A 22,888-nucleotide genomic window follows, 5' to 3' on the forward strand; every position below is an offset into this window, starting at 1 on the left:
AAGATATTAAGAAGAGGTGGCAGGAATACACAGAACTGTACAAAAAAGATCTTCATGACCCAGATAATCACGATGGTGTGATCACTCACCTAGAGCCAGACATCCTGGAACAAGTAGGCCTTAGGAAGCCTCACTATGAACAAAGCTAGTGGAGGTGATGGAATTCCAGTGCAGCTATTTCAAATCCTAAAAGATTCTGCTGTGAAAGTGCTGCACTCAATATGCCAGCAGATTTGGAAAACTCAGCAGTGGCCACAGGACTGAAAAAGGTCAGTTTTCATTCCAATCCCAAAGGAAGGCAATGCCAAAGAATGCCCAAACTACCACACAATTGCACTCATCTCACACACTAGTAAAGTAATGCTTAAAATTCTCCAAGCCAGGCTTCAGGAATACGTAAACAGTGAACTTCCAGATGTTCAAGCTGGTTTTAGAAAATGCAGAGGAACCAGAGATCAAATTTCCAACATCTGCTGGATCATTGAAAAAGCAAGAGAGTTCCAGAAAAACATCTATTTCTGCTTTATTGACTATGCCAAAGCCTTTGACTGTGTGGATCACAATAAACTGGAAAATTCTGAAAAAAGAGATGGGAATACCACACCACCTGACCTGACTCTTGAGAAACCTGTATGCAGGTCAGGAAGCAACAGTTAGAACTGGACTGTTAAACAATAGACTGGTTCCAAATAGGAAAAGGAGTATGTCAAGGTTCTATATTGTCATCCTGCTTATTTATCTTATATGCAGAGTACATCATAAGAAATGCTGGGCTGGATGAAGCACAAGCTGGAATCAAGATTGCTGGGAGAAATATCAATAACCTCAGATATGCAGATGATAACACCTTTACGGCAGAAAGCAAAGAAGAACTAAAGAGCCTCTTGATGAAAGTGAAAGAGAAGACTGAAAAAGTTGCCTTAAAGCTCAACATTCAGAAAACTAATATCATGGCATCTGGTCCCATCACTTCGTGGGAAATACATGGAGAAACAGTGGAAACAGTGTCAGACTTTATTTTACTGGGCTCCAAAATCACTGCAAATGGTGACTGCATCCATGATTAAAAGGTGCTTACTGCTTGGAAGGAAAGTTATGACCAACCTAGACAGCATATTAAAAAGCAGAGACATTACTTTTCAACAAAGTTCTGTCTAGTCATGGCTATGGTTTTTCCAGTGGTCATGTATGGATGTGAGAGTTGGGCTATAAAGACAGCTGAGCTCCAAAGAATTGATACTTTTGAACTGTGGTGTTGGAGAAGACTCTTGAGAGTCCCTTGGACTGCAAGAAGATCCAACCTGTCCATCCTAAAGGAGATCAGTCCTGGGTGTTCTTTGGAAGGACTGATGCTGAAGCTGAAACTCCAATACTTTGGCCACCTCATGTGAAGAGCTGACTCATTTTAAAAGACCCTGATGCTGGGAAAGATTGAGGGCAGGAGGAGAAGGGGACGACAGAGATTGTTGCATGGCATCACCAACTCAATGGACATGGTTTTTGGTGGACTCCAGAAATTAATGATGGACATGGAGGCCTGGCGTGCTGCGATTCATGGGATCGCAAAGATTGAGACACGACTGAGTGATGAACTGAACTGAACCTAACCTAATCTGCTGAATTATAGACTTCCAAGGGACTTGTGATCCATGCTGTTACTGTGTACTTTTACTTAGACCACCTGTATGGAAGCACCTAGCCTGGCTAAGAGCCAAAAGTTACTGTATGGAAGCACCTAGCCTTGCTAGGAGCCGAAAGTTACCAAAGCACATCTGGGAGCAAGACAGAACTCTAGCTCCATGAATGTGTCTCAGGCTAGAGGGCACTCTCTTGGCTGCTTGCCTAAGGGGCCAATGACCTGAAAGTGAGTCTTTGTCATGGCTGTGTCTCGGATCTATAAGCATTGCTGGTGACCATGAGGTTTTTGAGGACACAGATCAGGAACTGCAGTATCTGTTCTGATTGGATTTGCAATGGGCTTCTTCCTTTGGTGGTGCTAGCTTTTAGCAGATCAGAGAAAGTGCTCCACTGGCTTCTGTCTCAACTCCTTTGATATTCTTTTGAGGAGTCTGTGGAAATGAACTGGAAGGATTGACCCTAGTAACTCGAGGATAAAAATAACTTTTTCCTTACTGGCCACCCTCCACTACCTCTTTTGCCATCACATATACTGATATGGTGATAACTCACCACTTCTACTGTGGTCAGGATTGTATTCAGAAATGTGCACAGGCACGTGGAAGACAGATGCTTCCCCTAGCAGTCGTAGCTTTGGAAACATTCTGGGAAAGCTATACTGCTCCACCCCAGGTGGCATCAGTGGAAAAGGGTAAATCAAACAGAGGTCTTGGTGGTATGGAACTAGAAATCAATTTGGGATGCCATCAGGTCTACTCCTGGTGCATTCCCACCCTACCTCGGTGGTAGAACCAGGAGGGATGAGTACGATGCCTGTGTTGGTAAGGGGCCGACTAAGTCCAACCAGGGAAGGAAAGCTTTGGTGGAAAGTCTGTCCACACCCCCATCTAGAGCAGGGAAGGACACTTCCAGAGGAAAGAAGCCAAGGCTGTGGATGCCACTTTTATCTCTCTTACAGATGGGAGCGAGCAGTTCCAATAATACTACTTTAAAACGTATTTTAAAGAACTGGGACAAGTTTGATCCCCAGAATTTAAAAAAGAAACGCCTGATCTTCTGTGATACTGAATGGCCATGGTATTCTTTGGAAGACAGAAACGCTGGCCTGTTGAAGGGTTTCAATTATAATACTGTTTTACAATTAGTTGGTTCTATAGAGAACAAGAGAAATGGGTATACATGTCTTGAAGGCAAGGGAAACAGGGAACCCAAAATAGCTCTCCTTCCTGTTGGAAGCCAAGCAGTTCCCATAACAGAACCACTTTGTCAGATGCATTCTTGAAGGACTAAAGTGAGCGTTCATTAAGACTTTAAACTATGCTAAGTTGGCTGACATAGAATAGGGGGAGAAGGAAACTCCTGGTAAATTCTTAGATAGACTACAAGAAGCTCTCTGTAAGTTTACTGATGTTGATCCCGAAAGGGCAGAGGAGGAATGATCTTAAAAGAAGACTTCTCACTAAGTCAGCTCCAGATATCCACCATAAGTTACGAAAACAGGCATTGGAACCAAATAAGTCTTAAGAAAAACTGTTATAGCTGGCTCAGACAGTATATTACAGTAGAGAATATGAGGAGGAGAAACGACAACAGAAAAGAACAAAAGGAAAGGCCCAGGCTCTAGTGATGGCTGTGGAAACTTCTATAAATCAGTCTGAAGAGAAAAATGCCCAGAGAAACCCAGGTGAAAAGGGATGGGCTTGTTATTACGGTAGAAAGGAGGGTCATCTCATGTGAAGTTGCCCTCAGGCATCTAAGCTGCCCCAGTTCCATGTTCAGTTTGCAAAGGACCATACTGGAGAAGAGACTGCCCTTGAGGTGTAGGCCCCAGGGGTCAGACTCTCAAGACAATCAAGACTGAAGGTGCTTTAGGGTCCCCACACAAGCTCCCATCCTAATAACACCTGAGGAACCTCAGGTATTAATAATTGTGGCAGGCCAATCAGTCGACTTTCTTTTAGACCCTGAGGCAACTTTCTCAGTGTTGACTGAAGCCCCTGGTCCACTTTCCTCCCAATCCACTACTGTAATGGGACTGTTAAGATGAGCCAAATGCTATTATTTCAGTCATACTTTAAGCTGCAACTGGGACTCTGCTGTTTCCTCAGGAGTTTCTGATCGTGCCAGAGTCTCCCTCACCCCTTTTGGGGAGGAATATCCTGAACAAGGTCCAGGCCTCTGTTTTCATGAATATGGAACCTACTCTTTTAACTGAAGAAAACGTAAATCCTAAAGTGTGGGCTGATGGAAAAACTGTGGGTTAAGCACAAAATGTTCCTTTCTTTATTAAGCTCAAACACCCTCACTTATTTCCACATCAAATGCAGTATCCATTAAAGCCTGAGGTTAAGGAAGAGTTAAAACCCATCATTGAAAATTTAAAGGAACAGGGGCTATTAATTCCTTGTAATAGTCCATGCAACACTCCTATTTTTGGTGTGAAAAAGTCAAATGATAAATGGAGACTAGTTCAAGATTTATGAATAATAAGTGCCTAATCCTTATATTTTGTTGTCTGAAATTCCTGAATGAGCCAAATATTTTTCAGTCATTGATTTGAAGAATGCTTTCTGGAGTTAAACCTATACTATACCATCCTCTACCTATGACTTTAAGACAACTGAGAGGATAATCCTCTTGGGCACTACAGGCTATTGGCACATTTGGATTCCGGGTTATGGGGAAATTGCCCAGCCTTTAATGAGGGCTTGAACTATCCCCCAAAGAAGAGACTGTCTCTATGACAGACTGTTTTTGCACACAGATATTGTCATAGATCCTAAAGCCTTAGAATTAACTATATAACTCAGCTTTCAGCTTTTCAAGAGACATTACAAGAACTCCAGGAGGTGACCCCTGACCCAGCCTCCACAATCGTTCTAACTGCTGTATCTGTGGAGCTCTCCCCTCCTCATCAATTAATTGAAGGCTTAACATAGTTTCTCTCATTTAAGGAAAGGACTTTCTTCAAGTCTCCAAATACCTTCACCAACAACAATCATATGTGATGCCTCTTCTTGATCTGATTACATCTAACAAGCCTAAGATGGACTGATAACATATTGTACCTTAACTATGGACATAATGTAACTTTTAATATTGATTATGTTTTAACTTGGTTTAATGACTATTTTGCCTTATATCTGTAACTGTATAATGGGATTTGTTTCTAACTGTCTGAAAACCTTTAAGTTACAAATAGTTGTACAGACTCCTACAAGTGCCACAGCCTCCTCCAACTATTACTTGGGGCCCCTGGATCAGAGACACTCAATATGAGGGTTAGGTGAATATGTTACCTCCACAATTTAGGGATGACATCCCTCAAAAGCAAGAAGTAGTTATGGAATGAAAATAATGCTCCTTTCCCTTGGCAACACAATTCTTCTAAAAGAAAAGGGGGGAATGAGAGAGTCAATTTTTAGGTAGGTTGATAAGAAGTCCACGGTCCCTGAAGAGGAACAAGGGGTCTGGGGCTCTCAAAGAGGAGATAGGGGTCTGGAATTCTCAAGAAGAAGGAAAGGACAAACATTTTTTCTACATTCTTTAGTCTTAGTGCAGTAGACCCACATTCTATCCCTGGGTCGGGAAGATCCCCTGGAGAAGGAAATGGTAACCCACTTCAGTACTCTTGCCTGAAAAACTCCATGGACTGTCTGCTGAGGAGCCTGGTAGCCGACAGTCCATGGAGTTGCAAAGAGTCACGACTGAGTGACTTTCACTAGTCTTAGTAAGGATTATATAACAGCAATGCATCCTGCTTGAGGACAAGTTTCTCCTTCTTGAGAACCTTCTGACTAATCTTATTATCTTAAAATGTATATTATGAGAGTGGGTCTGGTAGAATCTTTCTATTGTTAATTCTAATCCTTTCATCTTAAAATGTAAATTTTGGGAGTGGGTCTAGTAAGATCTCTACAACCTTGAGACATTCTTTTGGTTTACTGTAATAACCAATTAAAAAGTACATAGTTCCCTTGCTAAGACTAGTTAAGGGATCACTCTCCATCCCCCTTCCGATGTCTGTGTCAGAAACTTTCTCTGTCCCTTTTTATATTTTAATAAAATTCTGCTACAGAAAAGCTCTTGAGTGATCAAGCCTGGTCCCTGGTCCCAAAGCTAAATCTTCTTTGGAGATCACGAATCTGACATCATTCACTGTAAGCTATCAACTTCATGGCAAATAGATGGTAAAAAAGTGGAGACAGTGGCAGATTTTATATTCATGGACTTCAACATCATTGCGGATGGTGACTACAGCCATGAAATTAAAAGACGCTTCTTGGAAGAAAAGCCATGACAAACCTAGATGGCATGTTAAAAAGCAGAGACATCATTTTATTGATAAAAGTCCATATAGTCAATGCTATGGTTTTTCCAGTAGTCATGTACAGATGTAAGACCTGGACCATAACGAAGGCTGAGTAGCAAAGAAGTGATGCTTTCGAACTATGCTTCTGGAGAACACTCTTGAGAGTCCCTTGGACAGCAAGGAGATCAAACCAGTCAATCCTAAAAGAAATCAACCCTGAATATTCATTGCAAGGATTGATGCTGAAGCTCCAATACTTTGGCCACCTGATGCAAAGAGCTAACTTACTGGAAAAGACCCTGATGCTGGGAAAGATTGAGGGCAGGAGGAGAAGGGAGCGACAGAGGGTAAGATAGTTGGATGGCATCATCAACTCAATGGACATGAGTTTGAGCAACTTCCAGGAGATAGTGAAGGGCAGGTTAGCTTGGCATGTTGCAGTCCATGGGGTCACAAAGAGTCAGAAATGACTTAGGGACTGAACAACAACAAGCCCATATGCACAAATCCAACTTTCCCATTAACACTGCAAAGCTCACTACATGGGGAGGGGCATTGCAGCATGAGTGAAATAGAAGTATTAGAGAGGGTTTTGACACATAGATACCTTTGGTCTTGTGTCTACAACATACAGGAACTGGCTCCCTGGATTTGTCTGGCGAATAGCCTCTAGCAGGAGTTCATCATCTATGCAACGAGTATAAAATCCAGACAGAGGCTGGCTACAGCGGCAAATGGCAGCCTGTAAAGAAAAATGTGTCAGTTGAGTGATCATATTTACAGGTGGTCAAAAATCTTCCTTGTTCCCACGTTCAATGAGAAGAGGATGAGCCAACTCAGGATAGTGAAATTAAAAAAAAAAAAATGTAGTTCTGAAATCCAGCATTTCAGTAACATTGAGCTCAGCTTCCTTCCTCTCTCCCCACTCCAGCATGTGGGCTGTATTACTACAAACTGTTGCTCAGATAGTCTTTTCTTTCTTCTACACGGCTAAGATTCCCAACCCAGTCTTGACAAACCCAGACTACAATAAAATCACATCTTGAGATTTTTAATAAAATTTTATCTATTTTTAATTTGTATTAAGCTAGTATTTTTTTTCAATTTTCTTGCTTTTTATAGTCCCAGTGATATCACTCATATACCAGAGGCTCACTTAAGAATTCAAGATAAAACAAAGATCTAGAGTTTCTTAAGAGAACAGAATTCACTCATTTTAGGAGTTAATGTCAAATCATAGTACTGGTTTGTTTAAAGCAATTTTAATATGAAAACAGCACAGCTATGTAGCAGGTACACCTAATAATGATCAGTTAATGAACTGCCTTACATTTTGGTGGTGTTGTTATATAGTCTGCTTACTTCGACAGTCTGACACAGACAACCACTTCTATTACTATACTCTTTAGCATTTGAATACCTGAGAACTTGACTATTTGTCTAATTCCAGATCTCAGAGAGACCACAAGAGGAAAGAACTATTATCCCTTCTTATGGAAGGGGACTCAGAGGAGTCAAGTGCTTTCCCATAAGACCCTAAATTATATGAAAAACAGTGAGAAAAAATAAGGAAATCTGTGTTATAGTGAGAGGCAACACTCTACAAATATTCTTCCATATGACTGTTCCCATTCTTTAACAGTTACTTGCCATCAAGCAGGAGCTGGCAGAGCAGGAAAGAAATAAATGAACACACTACAAATGCCACTTAACATCTGCATATCACTTTAAAATTTACAAAGTACATATATATTTTTTCTAATGTGACCCACTTAAAACCCCTCAAAAGTACTAAAGTTCTGAGAAGTAACATGTTTGAGGTCACAAAGCTAGTAAGTGACAGTAGTGTGACTTAAACACAGGTCTCCTAGAGCCAAGTTTAGTTCTCATCAGAGAAGTTTTGTCAACTCACATTGTTCTCTTTGTAGAAGTAGGAGAGCACAGGCACACGTTCTTTACTTCTGAATTTCGAACTTCCAACCACCGTTCCCAATGTAACAGATTTAGGAACCACTATTTCAGGAGGGTAGGTACTGCATAGCTAAAAGAAAACAAACTCAATTTTTTAAATTTAATCTTCTTACATTTTTTTTTTACCTGCTGGCAGCAACAGGTTGGAATAGCAACCACTCAAGCATTAGCTGTCCATTATTTATCAACTAGAATCATCGATTCCTCAAAAATAAGAACAAAAATATCCTTGATGTAAAAAGCTCTTCCAAGTATGCTATTATTTTCTAGAAATGAAAATATTGAGATCTATAAGGACAAAATGTACCTTAGGAATAAGTAACAATATAGGTAGAAACATTTTACACATGTCACATTGCTAGAGGAGTTGAAGCATGTCCTATGTGACTACACTGGGAAAGGGCAAAAGCTTCAACTTTTGTCTGGTTTTCCCCAGACTTTACTCCTTTTCCCTTTGTTGATTTTGCCTTCTATATTTTCACTGTAATGAACCACAGTCACAAGTGACTATATGCCAGGTCCTCCTAGTGAATCAATATACTTGAGAGCTTCTATATTTGGCCCAGAAATCTTTCTGGAGATCTAGGCTCAAATGCTTGATATCAAATACCTGATTTTTAAAATCACCTTAAACTCACATCTAAAACTTAAGATGCTGTCTGACCCTCTTGTAATCCTTATCTCACTAACATATCCATACCCACTTGGGTCATCTAAGCCAGAAACCAGGAAACCTGCGATGCCTACTAAACTTCCCCCTCTTTCTCCCAGCCACATTAAAGTGTCACCAGGTTCTTCAACTTCTACTACCTAAATATCTGTTAAAACTATCTCCTCCTCACCATCCATAGCCATTGCCTTACTTCAGGTTCTCATCACTTCTCATATCACTCTCCTGCATTCTTAACTCCAGCAAACCAATTTTTCATACCAATATCAAAGTTATCTTCTTAAAATAAAAATATACTTACAGACATTTCCAGATCAAAATACTCTTGTGGTTATGGTCCTTAGGATAACGTTCAAATTCTTCAATTTATCCCTGATCTGAGTTCACTTACTGACCTCTTTCCTTCTCTCCCTTATAAGTTAAGATAGAATCCCTTCTCTAGGCTATTCCCCAGCACTTACGGCTCTTACTGGCATTCCAGTTTGAATTCCACATTCTTCACCTACGCTCCCATAGCACCCTGTTCTTTAGACTATGAGAACTCTGAGTTGGTGTTTTAAATGCATTAGTTATTTAATAAAAATCTTGTTGAATGGCTGAATGCTGAATGAAAAGGAGAGGTAATGGGTGGTTTTCTTCCCTTTTCAAAACTTTGTTTGCTGAAATACTTCTGTTTCAATTAAGTGAACCAAAAGAAAACAGTAACAAAATTACCTCATAGTTTCTGTTGGCATCTGTTATGGTCCAGTACCTGTTAGGAATTCCCATACGTCCAAAATCTGATGTTTGGTCAATCAGCTTCCATCCACTTTCCCTCATGTCTTTTGAGAACTTGGGATTATATGAAAAAGCATACAGATCTTCAGGTAATTCTATAGAAGAAATATAGGCATGAAAACAAAGTAATAATGAATAAAACTTAACACCAAATAATGCAATAAAAGCTAGATTTTCTTCTCCCTAAGGGAGTATTTGTCATCAGCCTCTGAAAAAGGCAATAATTTCTGTACAAGGTTGCCTTTATTTGTATACAAGGAATAAGAACTGAAATAATGCTTCACAATCTTCTTTTTTAAAAATATTTATATGATCCCAACACAAAGCAGGAATATTCTGCCTAGTTTCCAGTAAAATGCTGGATAATGGACAGAACTCAATTTTCCAGTTTTCACATGCTGAGAAAGTGGTCCTTACCAAAATTTTTAACTGATCTTCAATGTCCTAACTGCAGTATTTGTTGTAACATATAGCAAAACATTAGCAGTGTTCTTGCATTTTGTTTAGTCAAAACAAGTACTTGCTTCTGGCTGAAAAATGGCCATCTCTTCTTGTCAACCCCACTTCTTTCACAAGATTCAACATATACTCAATAACTCATTTGGTCAATTTATGTGGCAACAAATTGACTATGTGGCAATAAAAGAGAAACCCAAGTAAGACGGTAGGCAGTGAGAGAGGGCATCAGAGGAAAGACAAACTGGAACCACAATCACAGACAACTAGCCAATCTGATCACATGGACCACAGCCTTGTCTAACTCAGTGAAACTAAGCCATGCTGTGTGGGGCCACCCAACACTGACGGGTCATGGTGGAAAGGTCTGACAGAATGTGATCCACTGGAGAAGGGAATGGCAAACCACTTCAGTATTCTTGCCTTGAGAACCCCATGAACAGTATGAAAAGGCAAAAAGATAGGAAACTAAAAAGATGAACTCCTCAGGTCAGTAGGTTCCCAATATGTTACTAGAGATCAGTGGAAAAATAACTCCAGAAAGAATGAAGGTATAGAGCCAGAGCAAAAACAACACTCAGTTGTGGATGTGACTGGTGATAGAAGCAAGGTTCAATGCTGTAAAGAACAATATTGCATAGGAACCTGGAATGTTAGGTCCATGCACCAAGGCAAATTGGAAGTGGTCAAAGAAGAGATGGAAAGAGTGAACACTGACATTCTAGGAATCATTGAACTAAACGACAGAATGAACTCTGTTAATTTCCAAGGGAAGCCATTCAATATCACGTTAATGCAAGTCTATTCCCAGACCAGTAACGCTGAAGAAGCTGAAGTTGAAAAGTTCTTTGAAGACCTACAGGACTTTTTAGAACTAACACCCCAAAAAAGATGTCCTTTTCATTATAGAGGACTGGAATGCAAAAGTAGGAAGTCAAGAAACACCTGGACTAACAGGCAAATTCAGCCTTGGAGTACAGAATAGCAGGGCAAAGGCTAATAGAGTTCTGCCAAGAGAAGGTACTGCTCATAGCAAACACCCTCTTCCAACAACACAAGAGAAGACTCTACACATGGACATCACCAGATGGTCAACACCAAAATCAGATTGATTATATTCTTTGCAGCCAAAGATGGAGAAGCTCTATGCAGTCAGCAAAAACAAGACTGGGAGCTGACTGTGGCTCAGATCATGAACTCCTTATTGCCAAATTCAGACTGGAATTGAAGAAAGTGAGCAAAACCACTGGACCATTCAGGTATGACCTAAATCAAATCTCTTATGACTATAGAGTGGAAGTGAGAAATAGATTTAAGGGACTAGATCTGATAGAGTGCCTGATGAACTATGGACAGAGGTTCATGACACTATATATGAGACAGGGATCAAGACAATCCCCAAGAAAAATAAATGTAAAAAGGCAAAATGACTGTCTGAAAAGCCTAACAAATAGCTGTGAAAAGAAGAGAAGCGAAAAGCAAAGGAGAAAAGGAAAGATATACACATTTGAATGCAGAGTTCCAAAGAACAGAAAGGAGAGATAAGAAAGCTTTCCTCAGTGATCAGTGCAAAGAAATAGAGGAAAACAATAGAATGGTAAAGACTAGAGACCTCTTCAAGAAAATGAGAGATACCAAGGGAACATTTCATGCAAAGATGGGCTCAATAAAGGACAGAAATGGTATGGACCTAACAGAAGCAGAAGATATTAAGAAGAGGTGGAAGGATTACATAGAAGAACTGTACAGAAAAGATCTTCATGACCCAAATAATCACGATGCTGTGATCACTCATCTAGAGCCAGACATCCTGGAATGGGAAGTCAAGTGGGCCTTAGGAAGCATCACTACAAACCTAGTGGAGGTGACGGAATTCCAGTTGAGCTATTTCAAATCCTGGAAGATGCTGCTGTGAAAGTGCTGCACTCAATATGCCAGCAGATTTGGAAAACTCAGCAGTGGCCACAGGACTGGAAAAGGTCAGTTTTCATTCCAATCCCAAACAAAGGCAATGCCAAAGAATGCTCAAACTATCACACAATTGCACTCATCTCACATGCTAGTAAAGTAATGCTTAAAATTCTTCAAGCCAGGCTTCAAAAATACGTGAACTGACAACTTCCAGATGTTCAAGTTGGATTTAGAAAAGGCAGAGGAACCAGAGATCAGATTGTCAACATCCGCTGGATCATCGAAAGAGCAAGAGAGTTCCAGAAAAACATCTATTTCTGCTTTATTGACTATGCCAAAGCCTTTGACTGTGTGGATCACAATAAACTGTAGAAAATTCTGAAAGAGATGGGAATACTAAACCACCTGACCTGCTTCTTGAGAAACATGTATGCAGGTCAGGAAGCAACAGTTAGAACTGGACATGGAACAACAGACTGGTTCCAAATAGGAAAAGGAGTACATCAAGGCTGTATATTGTCACCCTGCTTATTTAGCTTATATGCAGAGTACATCATGAGAAATGCTGGGCTGGAAGAAGCACAAGCAGGAATCAAGATTGCTAGGAGAAATATCAATAACCTCAGATATGCAGATGACACCACCCTTATGGCACAAAGTGAAGAGGAACTAAAAAGCCTCTTGATGAAAGTGAAAGAGAAGAGTGAAAAAGTTGCCTTAAAGCTCAACATTCAGAAAACGAAGATCATGGCATCTGGTCCCATCACTTCATGGGAAATAGATGGGGAAACAGTAGAAACAGTGTCAGACTTTATTTTGGGGGGCTCCAAAATCACTGCAGATGGTGATTGCAGCCATGAAATTAAAAGATGCTTACACTTCTTGGAAGGAAATTTATGACCAATCTAGATAGCATATTAAAAAGCACAGACATTACTTTGTCGACAAAGGTCCATCTAGTCAAGGCTATGGTTTTTCCTGTAGTCATGTATGGATGTGTGAGTTGGACTGTGAAGAAGGCTGAGTGCTGAAGAATTGATTCTTTTGAACTGTGGTGTTGGAGAAGACTCTTGAGAATCCATTGGACTGCAAGGAGATCCAACCAGTCCATCCTAAAAGAGATCAATAATGGGTATTCATTGGAAGGACTGATGCTGAAGCTGAAACTTCAGTACTTTGGCCACCTGTTGCGAAGAGCTGACTCATTGGAAAAGACCCTGATGCTAGGAAAGATTGAGGGCAGGAGGAAAAGCGGACGACAGTGCATGAGATGGTTGGATGGCATCACCGACTCAATGGACATGGGTTTGGGTGAACTCCGAGTGTTTGTGATGGACAGGGAGTCCTGGCATGCTGTGGTTCATGGGGTCGCAAAGAGTCAGAAAAGACTGAGTGACTGAACTGGACTGATGTATGGCAGTAACTTCCAGAGATGGATGGAGTATTCCAGAACCTTTTACAAAATGCTGGGGCAGCTAACAGATAGCCTCTGACGATAGAATACCAGCAAATTCTAAGAAATTATTCTAGGCCACAGGTAGAAGAAAACGTAAAGGGAAATATAATTCAAATCCAGAGGAAGCTTATGGGTTAGCCACCTGGAGCTGGGCTGGAAGATAAGAAGGTGAGGACAGAGGAAGTAGGGATAACTGCATTAAGCACTCTGGTAAATTTCCCTAGTTTGCTAGTTGGAACCAAAGGTAGGGGTAGGAACAACAAGCAAAACATAGAGCTTGCAAGGCAACAACAAAAAATTTTGCTCCAAATCAGTCTTACTTCCTGAACTGTGGAAAAATTTACAAGTTGATATTTAAGATGAAAGAAAGAGAAGGAAGCAACATCTGTCAAACATCTATAATATACCAAGTACTGAATGAAAATGCATGAAACAACTATCATGGGGAGCGTATACTATTACTATTTTTACAGGTGACAAAGCTGACTTCAAAGGTTATGCATGTTTCCCAAATACCATGGAGCTGTAAGAGACAGAGCCCAGATTCAAACTTATTTAGGTCTATTGAACTCCATAGCCCATGATCCTTCCATTATGCTGTTCTGGTAGAGGAGTGGATAATTAAAAAACTATCTAAAACAGATAAAAATACTATCATAACTACCTGGTTGAGAAAGCTTTAGCAGTGAAATATAAACCTCATGGCACACAATATCAGATTCTAAAACAAAGTAGGCCAACCGGAAATTCTTGCAGCGGAGGATCAGGGGACACCCCAGGCTAGTGACAGGCAATTTCTCCACAGTTGCAATATGATGCAGTGCAATCTACAAAACAGAAAAAGAACAACAACAAGTCAGTATGCTTGACTCTCAGTAATGGTAACAGCAAAACCAGAGAAGTGGTCATATCTACAGCCTATGACCATCCATTGTAAGGTAAAACTGGGTTTCTGTCAAACAGAAGTAAATAGTGGTAAAAAAAAAAAATCTGCCTGCGTTGAAGGAGACCTGGGTTCAATCCCTGCATTGGGAAGATCCTCTGGAGAAGGGAATGGCTATCCACTCCAGTATTCTTGCCTGGAGAATTCCATGGACAGAGGAGCCTGGTGGGCTACAGTCCATGCGCTGCAAAGAGTCAGACACAACCAAGAGACTAACACTATCACTTTCACACTTTCAATGAAAAGCAAATTATGGTACTATAAAATTTCTCTCTCCTTAGGGATATAAGGTTAAGACATTTATCAGGCAATTGTGGTGAATCTGGGTCAGAACAGATGGCTTCTAGAACTATTGTTATTGTTTAGTCTCTGGGTTATCATGTCTGACTGTGTCTGTGCAGAGAGTCGTGTCCATGCAGAGTCGTGTCCGACTCTTTGCAATTCCATGGACTATAGCCTACCAGACTGGTGGAGTTTAAAAATCATAGTAGAATGATTGTCACAGAGGAAAATAGAACTTCCTTTTGTTCTATCAAATTACTAGTTAAAATGATTAATAATTGGTATTTTGCTTTATTGCTCATGAAGTGTTCCATGAGAATTAACTATTTAACCCCTGTAACAATGCTTTAAGGTATAATAATCCCATTTCAGGAACAAAGAAACCAAAGCTCTGAAAAGTGAATTCTTCATCAAAGGCATTCAGCCAAAAAGTAGCACAGACAGAATTTGAACCATGGCAGTCTAACTTTGTTCACGGTTATTTCTCTAGAAATTCTAAAAACTCTAGTCCTGGAATTAAACTAGAGGAAGATTTATCTTCCACATCTTAGGCTCTAGTAACAGTAAAGAAGAAATGAAGGAATTTTTTACCTAAGTGACTCAGGGAATAAATAGAAACTATAAGACTAAGGACTAAAATAACTATACATAAGCACTGTACTGTAGTTAAGAAAGTTATTTCCCATGGGAGTACAGGTTAATAACTCTGATTTTTAAAAAAATATATGAAGAATTATTAAATCTTTAGTTTCATTATCCCTGCTCATGCTAATGCAGCAAAAAGGAAATGCATGGAAAAGGAACTGGTACAAGAAACTGCGTACAAATAATGCAAGTCTCTATAATTTCAAAATGCCATGGAATCATAGTTTTACATTTTTAGTCTTTGATGTTCTCCCCTACCTGTGTCTCTGATGTTTCCTGCCACTAAAGCCTAAGTGTACTCTTTTCATTTTCTGGACTTCCTGACCTGCCTGGAATGGCCATCCTATCATCATTGTATTTTCTTTTCCTCCATCTCACACAATCTATGCCCCCGCTTCCATTTATTTTGAAAAGAAATATCTTTCAGGAAATCTTTTAATCATACCCATCATCTAAGAATGAGGTAGATGCAGGACTATTCACATATTCCAAGAAGGAATTTTTCATCTTAATGTCTGTCTTAACTATTTTGTCAAACTTAATTCCTGTTGTGGCAGTTTTGAAGGGTCAAAAAACTACTGATAATGTAACAGGAATTAATATATCAAATTTTAAGAAATTCAAAGCCCTCCTGATAAATATGGTAGATCTATGTTTGAGCAGTAAAACACCGACCACTAAGAACAGGTGACAGGCAAAAAACTGCTGACTTAGAAAGAGGCAGAAAGTGAAGCAGACTAAGGCTGGAAAGAGCTTCATTAACAGTACTAACTGGGTAAATATGCCTCCTTTGACATATAGAAAGTTAACATAAGTTCTCCCTTCCTGATCTAGTTCATTAGATTTGAAATAATATCCAGTAGAAACAAATTTGGAGATGTATGCTGTCTGTAAATGCAGGTAGAAAGGGGAAAGGCTCATGACACAGTACTAAAGAACTGGTTCCCAAACTGTTAGAAACTAAAGAGTCCTTACTAAGTATATAATCTAACCACCTCATTTTACAGATGAGGAAACTGAAGGCCAGAAAGCAAGAGTCACTTGCGCAAGTTCATATAGCCAGTTAGTGTACAACTGAGTCTAGTTAAAACCAACTTTCCTGATTCTTCTTTTCTCAATCCTTTCATCATACCAAAGTGAACAAGATATAATGTCATATGGTAAAAGTCATGGTATTTTTTAAAAAGGAAGTATTAAAATACTTTTTAAAATGTATAGTCTGTTTAATTCATTTTATACTTATATAATAGTCTCTATCATGTGCCAGACATGATTTTAGGTACAACATTAACTTTTTTATTCCTATAACCAGGCATTATGATTTCCTTTATTTTATGGATAAGGGAAGTGAGCCTCAGAGAAGTTAAATAACTTGCCCAAGGTTACAAAGGTAGTAAATGTTGAAGCTGGGATTTCATTCTGAACACTAGCTCTAGTCTTAATTGCTGTGCTATGCCATATACAAGAAGCATGTTTTACTTGTTACAGAGGTCTAAGCATAAATCTAGCTAATGATTAAGATTAAATGATGATACTCTAGGATAAGTAAAGCATAAAGTAATGTAAAGTAATGTTACTAGTGCTAAACTAATTAGAACTAATTAGAGAATATTATTTAAAGATGTAACAATACACACACACACACACACATACACACACACACACACACACACACACACACCACTGTGTCTTAGGTCAGAGAGCTGGTCTATATTATTGATACCCAAAATATAGTCCATGGGCCACCAGCATCACCTGAGAGCATTTTAGAAATTTAAAATCTTAGGCCTGAGATTCTGCATTTTTAACAAGCTCCCAGGTTATACGGATGTTCTTAGTTGTTGAACCAACTTTATGTGTAGCAATTTTATGTGTTGCAAGGTTTTAAGTTACATCAGGATGCTTACCAAGTAGGCATCTTGAAAATAAGTAGAGACCACTTTACCTTAAAATATTGAGGAAAAGTCTCATATAGTTTAAAATGACTATAGTCAACAACTTGGGGGAAGAGAAATCATATGATTCAATTTATGAAAAGACCCACCCAGAATAGAGTCTTTGAAGAAAAGGTTTTACAGCAATTTAACTGTAATTTCAAAAAACTGCCATGTGAGAAAGCATGTATACAAAATTCTTTAAGACTCTCTATATTTCTTCTTATGAACATACATACCCATGTCTCTTTTCGTGCTGCACCAGAAGCTTCCACATAGATCAGGTGGGTTGCAGTAAGATACAGACTTCCATTTGCTGGTTTCTTACCTACATAACGATCCAGTAATTTCACGTTTTCTACCTGTTATAAGGGTGGGGTGGAGAAAAATGCTTAAGTTATCAACTCACCATCTGTGATTAAAGTGGGGTAACTCAAAGTAAAACAAATACTGTTAATTTACTACAAAATTTTGAGTTTTTCTAGTTTCTGTCAAGGTAACAAACTAGTATGATCTGTGTTTCCTTTTCCTAAATCAACCATGAAGAAACTATAAAAGTGAGAGGGAAACATGGATTCTAAGAAGGATTAAAATTCTAGATGATGTTAGTATGATGGAGTAGATGTGTGTAAAAGATAAATAGGACATGGATGAGGTACTAATCTTATTGGAGAAAAGTAGCAGTTATTGTGCATGGAAAAATCAGTAAATAACATGAGATTAGATCTTAACTTTAAGATCTTAGGTTAAAGTGCAAGAAAATAGAATATATAAATTCCTAAAAAGCAGGAGAAATGTTGATTTATCCCAATGGAAAGTAGAAAGAAAAAACCCAAAAGAGTACCATAAATGGAAATTATAAAATTAAATGCCAGAAATAAGTCCTAATATAAGAGAAATTAGAGCAAATATACACAACTTCGCAATTAATAGACTCATAGAGTGAATTAAAACAAATACTCAACAATACTCAGTCTAAAAGATATATACCTAAAATAAAGAGATGTAAACAAGTTGATAGGAAAGATATACTGACAAATATGAACAAAGCTTGAGTAGCATTCTTAAAATCTGACAAAATAGAATTAAGAGACAAAGAACAGGACAAAATACATCTTGCATCATGTACTTGCTTATAGCAGAATTGCAGAGACAAAGGAAACACTTGGATATTTTAACACTTTAGTTAGGAATTGATAGATTAAACATACAAAAAAAAAAATGAAGAGAGACAGAGAATACTTTTACAGTACAACTATAAATTTCAAGTTATTATATATACAGAGAACTCTATATCCAACAAATAAAGAACATAAAATCATTCAAGGCAAATAACAGAACACTTCTAAAAAGACATCATGACAATGTCTATAAAGGAAGACTCAATAAATTCCAAAGGTTTGATATCACACAATCTGCATTCTTAAACCATAATACAATGATATTAGAAATTAATAACAGAATAATAGACAAAGTTAGCATATATTAGGAAACAAAATTATTAAATTAACCTTGGGTTAAAAGCAAACCATAAATGAATTCATAAATATTTAAAATTGAAAAACAATAAAAACACAACAAATGAAAAATTGTGGTATATAGTTGAAGCAGAACTAAGAAGGAAATGTACAGCTTTAAGTACACTTATTATTAAACAGAAATATTAATAAACTAGTTAATCATCCAATACAATGAAGAAAGCCAAAGAACAGAGAAAAAAGACAAATTACAGAAATTAATAATCAGATAATCACCCCAATATACACACACACACCAAAAATAAACAACAGAAAAGATGAACAAAATTAGAATTTAATTCTTTAAAAAGCTTAATAGATCTTTGAGAAGACTGGCCAAGTAAAAAAAAAAGGGGGGGGGAAGAAGCAAATACACAAAATACAGAATGTAGAAGGAAAAACAATGCAACAAATTTCTTTAAATGAGAGTATTATGAACAATATGCTAATACACTGAAAAACCTACATGAAGTGAAAAAATTCCAAGGAAAATCCCTCAGGTCCAGAGGGATTTGCTAGTAAAATCCACCAAACTTTCATGAAACAAACTATCTTATCCAATTGATTCCAGTGTTAGAAAAAGAATGACAGTTAGTCTAATTTATCTATGAGGCTAGCATAATCCTCATTCTAAAACCAAACAGACAACTATCAGAGATGAAAATTTATCCAATTTCACTTATGAAATATAGATGCAAAAATTCAAATAAAATTATTTAGTGAATCAACAGTATATTTTCAAAAATATATTCATTTGATCAGGTATTTAACTCAAGAAAGTAGAGAGTTCAACACTGAAAAATTTCAAAGGAATATATCACATGAATAAATTAAAAGAAAAAAATCAAATGATTTACCTCAATTGATAGAGAAAAATACTTTTGAGTTCACTTCTATTTATGATGCTAACCCTTAGTGAATTAGGAACAGAAGTAAACATCCACAACTTGGTAAAGATTATATATTAAAAGCCTACAAACAATATCATGTGTAATGGAGAAACTAAATGCATTACTTAAAAATCACAAACAAGATAAAGAGGGCCCATCTGTCACTGCTACTCTTTTAAATATCCTGCTGCTGCTAAGTCACTTCAGTCCTGTCTGACTCTGTGCCACCCCATAGACAACAGCCCACCAGGCTCCCCCATCCCTGGGATTCTCCAGGCAAGAGTACTGGAGTGGGTTGCCATTGCCTAAATAGAAGATTATAACCCCATCAATAGCTAAATAAATTTTAAAAGAGAAGAGTGAAGAAAGGAAGATCTGCTCTACTAGATATTAAGATATAGGGTTTAAAAAAAAAAAGCCTGAAATACTAGTACAAAACTATACAAATAGATCATTGATAAAGGCTCACAGCTCAAAGGCAAACTTCTGTATGAATGGGCACTTCATATAGGATAAACGTGGCACTACTAATTGTGAACAAAAGATATAAGTACTTACCAAATGTGTGGGGAAAACTGTATCAATACATGAAGAAAAATAAAACTAGATCCTTATGTATTACCATATGCAAAAGTGTAATCTAGATATATCTATATGTAAGAAGAAAAACTATAAAGTTACTAGAAAATATAAACTATGTCAGATCGAGAGACAGGAAAAGACTTGAAAAATCAATCAGTAACAGAATGGGAGAAAATATATAAAATGTCTAAAACTAACAACAGATCATTATCTAGACTATATAAGGGACTCCTGTAATTCAATGAAAAAAAGACAGAAGCTCTAATAGAAAAGCGGGCAAAAATATAAGAACAGGCAAGTTACAGAATAGGAAATCCAATAGGCATACAACCATGAAGAGACACTCAAAATACTGGTAATTACATAAGTGAAAATTAAAACTACAAGATATTTCTTTAAGTCTGTAAGACTGGAGAAAACTGGAAGGCTAGAAAATGCCACGTGTCAGTAGGGTGTTGGGGATAAAAGAACCCTCTTCTGTTACAACTATCAGGAGGTAACAGGGTATAGACAGACTGAGACCACTCAGGAGATCAATCTGGTAGCACATAGTTAAAGTAACAAAGTACACTCCATGATCCAGAAATTCTATTCCTGAAAACTAGTCCAAAGAAGTTTTAATATAGGTCCTAAAGAGGACACATACAATACAGAACATTTCCATCACAGGGAGAATAGATAATTCAAGATGTAGTGCAGCATTAAGCAGGCATTAGAAGCAATGGGTGGATTTAATTTAGATAACCATTATATCTACTGCTGTGGGCAAGAATCCCTTGGAAGAAATGGAGTTGCCCTCATAGTCAACAAGAGTCTGAAATGCAGTACTTGGGTGCAATCTCAGAAACGACAGAATAATCTTGGTTTATATCCAAGGCAAACCATTCAACATCACAGTAATCTAAGTCTATGCCCCAATCACTAATGCTGAAGAAGCTAAAGTTGACTAGCTCTATGAAGACCTACGACACTTTTTAGAACTAACATCAAAGAAGATATCCTTTTCATCATAGGTTATTGGAATGCAAAAGTAGGAGGTCAGGAGATACCTGCAGTAACAGGCAAGTTTGGCCTTGGCATACAAAATGAAGCAGGGCAAAGGATAATAGAGTTTTGCTAAGAGAACACACTGGTTATAGCAAACACTGTTCCAACAACACAAGAGATGACTCTACACATGGACATTACCAGAAAGTCAATACCAAAATCATATTATGTTCTTTGCAGCTGAAGATGTAGAACTTTTTCTATACAGTCAGTAAAAACAAGACTGGGAGCTGACTGTTGTTCAGATCATGAGCTCCTTATTGCAAAATTCAGGCTTAAATTGAAGGAAGTAGGGAAAACTAGGCCATTCAGGTATGACCCAAATCAAATTCTTATGACTACACAGTAGAGGTGACAAATAGAATCAAGGAATTAGATCTGGTAGATGGAGTGTCTGAGGAACTATGGACAAAGGTTGGTAAAACTGCACCAGGAGACAGTGACCAAAACCACCCCCTAGGAAAAGAAATTCAAGGCAAAGTGGTTGTCTGAGAAGGCTTTACAAATAGCTGAGAAAAGAAGATAAGTGAAAGACAAGGGAGAAAGGGAAAGATATACTCAACTGAATGCAGAGTTCCAGAGGATAGCAAGGAGAGATAAGAAGGCCTTCTTATATGAACAATGCCAAGAAATAGAGGAAAACAATAGAATGGGAAAGATTTCTTCAAGAAAATTAGTGATATCAAGGGAAAATTTCTTGCAAGGATGGGCATGATAAAGGACAGAAACAGTAGGACCTAACAGAAACAAAAGAGGTTAAGAAGAGGTGGCAATAATATACACAAGAATTATACAAGAAAGGTCTTAATGGCCCAGAAAACCACAATGGTGTGGTTATTCAACTAGAGCCAGACATCCTGAAATGTGAAGACAAGTAAGCCTTAGGAAGTATTACTACAAACAAAGTTAGTGGAGATGATAGAATTCTAGCTGAGCTATTTCAAATCCTAAAATATGATGATGCTAAAGTGCTGCACTCAATATGCCACAAATTTGGAAAACTCGGCAGTGGCCACAGCACTGGAAAAGGTTAGTTTTCATTCAAATCCCAAAGAAGGACAATGTGAAATAATGTTCAAACTACTGTACAGTTGCGCTCATTTCACATCCTAGCTAGGTTTTGTTCAAAATATTTCAAGCTAGGCTTCAGCAGTTCATGAACCAAGAACTCCAGATGTACAAGCTGGGTTTTGAAGGGCAGAGGAACCAAAGATCAAATTGCCATTATTTATTGGATCATGGAGTAAGCAAAAGAGTTCCAGAAAAACTTCTGCTTCATTGACTAAACTATGGCCTTTGACTGGGTGGATGAAAACAAACTGGAAAATTCTAAAAGAGATGGGAGTACCAGACCACATTACCTGTTTCCTGAGAAACCTGTATGAGGGTGAAGACGCAAGTTAGAACCAGACACAGACTGGTTCCAAATTGGGAAAGGAGTATATCAAGGCTGTATATTGTCACCCTGCTTATTTAACTTAAGCAGAGTACATCTATGCAAAATGCTTGGCTGGATGAATCACAAGCTGAAATCAAGATTACTGGAAGAAATATCAATAACCTCAGATATGCAGATAATACCACTCTAATAGCAAAAAGTGAAGAGGAACTAAAGAGACTCTTGATAAAGGTGAAAGACGAGAGTGAAAAAGCTGGCTTAAAACACAACATTCAAAAAACTAAGATCATGGCATCTGGTCCCATCTCTTCATGCCAAATAGAAGAGGAAAAAGAGGAAGCAGACAGATTTTCTTTTCTTGGGCTTCAAAATCCCTGTGGACAGTGACTGCAGCCATGAAATTAAAAGTCCCTTCCTCCTTGGATGGAAAGCTATGACAAACCCACACAGGATGTTAA

General features: G+C 38.2%; 1 protein-coding gene across 8 annotated transcripts in view; it reads right to left on the bottom strand.

Moving 5' to 3' along the window:
- Window positions 1-22,888, bottom strand: part of MTMR8 (myotubularin related protein 8) — a 237,102-nt gene that overhangs the window by 197,109 nt on the left and 17,105 nt on the right. For all 8 annotated transcript variants that reach the window (XM_070291544.1, XM_070291540.1, XM_070291547.1 and 5 more), the window contains exons 2-6: window positions 17,235-17,357; window positions 13,856-14,018; window positions 9,306-9,463; window positions 7,863-7,991; window positions 6,558-6,692 (exon numbers count right to left, since the gene is read on the bottom strand). In XM_070291544.1, the coding sequence (XP_070147645.1) occupies window positions 6,558-6,692; window positions 7,863-7,991; window positions 9,306-9,463; window positions 13,856-14,018; window positions 17,235-17,357 (708 nt within the window). The remainder of the gene's footprint in view (window positions 1-6,557; window positions 6,693-7,862; window positions 7,992-9,305; window positions 9,464-13,855; window positions 14,019-17,234; window positions 17,358-22,888) is intronic.

This window comes from Ovis canadensis, chromosome X (assembly GCF_042477335.2).
Source record: "Ovis canadensis isolate MfBH-ARS-UI-01 breed Bighorn chromosome X, ARS-UI_OviCan_v2, whole genome shotgun sequence".
NCBI lineage: Eukaryota > Metazoa > Chordata > Mammalia > Artiodactyla > Bovidae > Ovis > Ovis canadensis.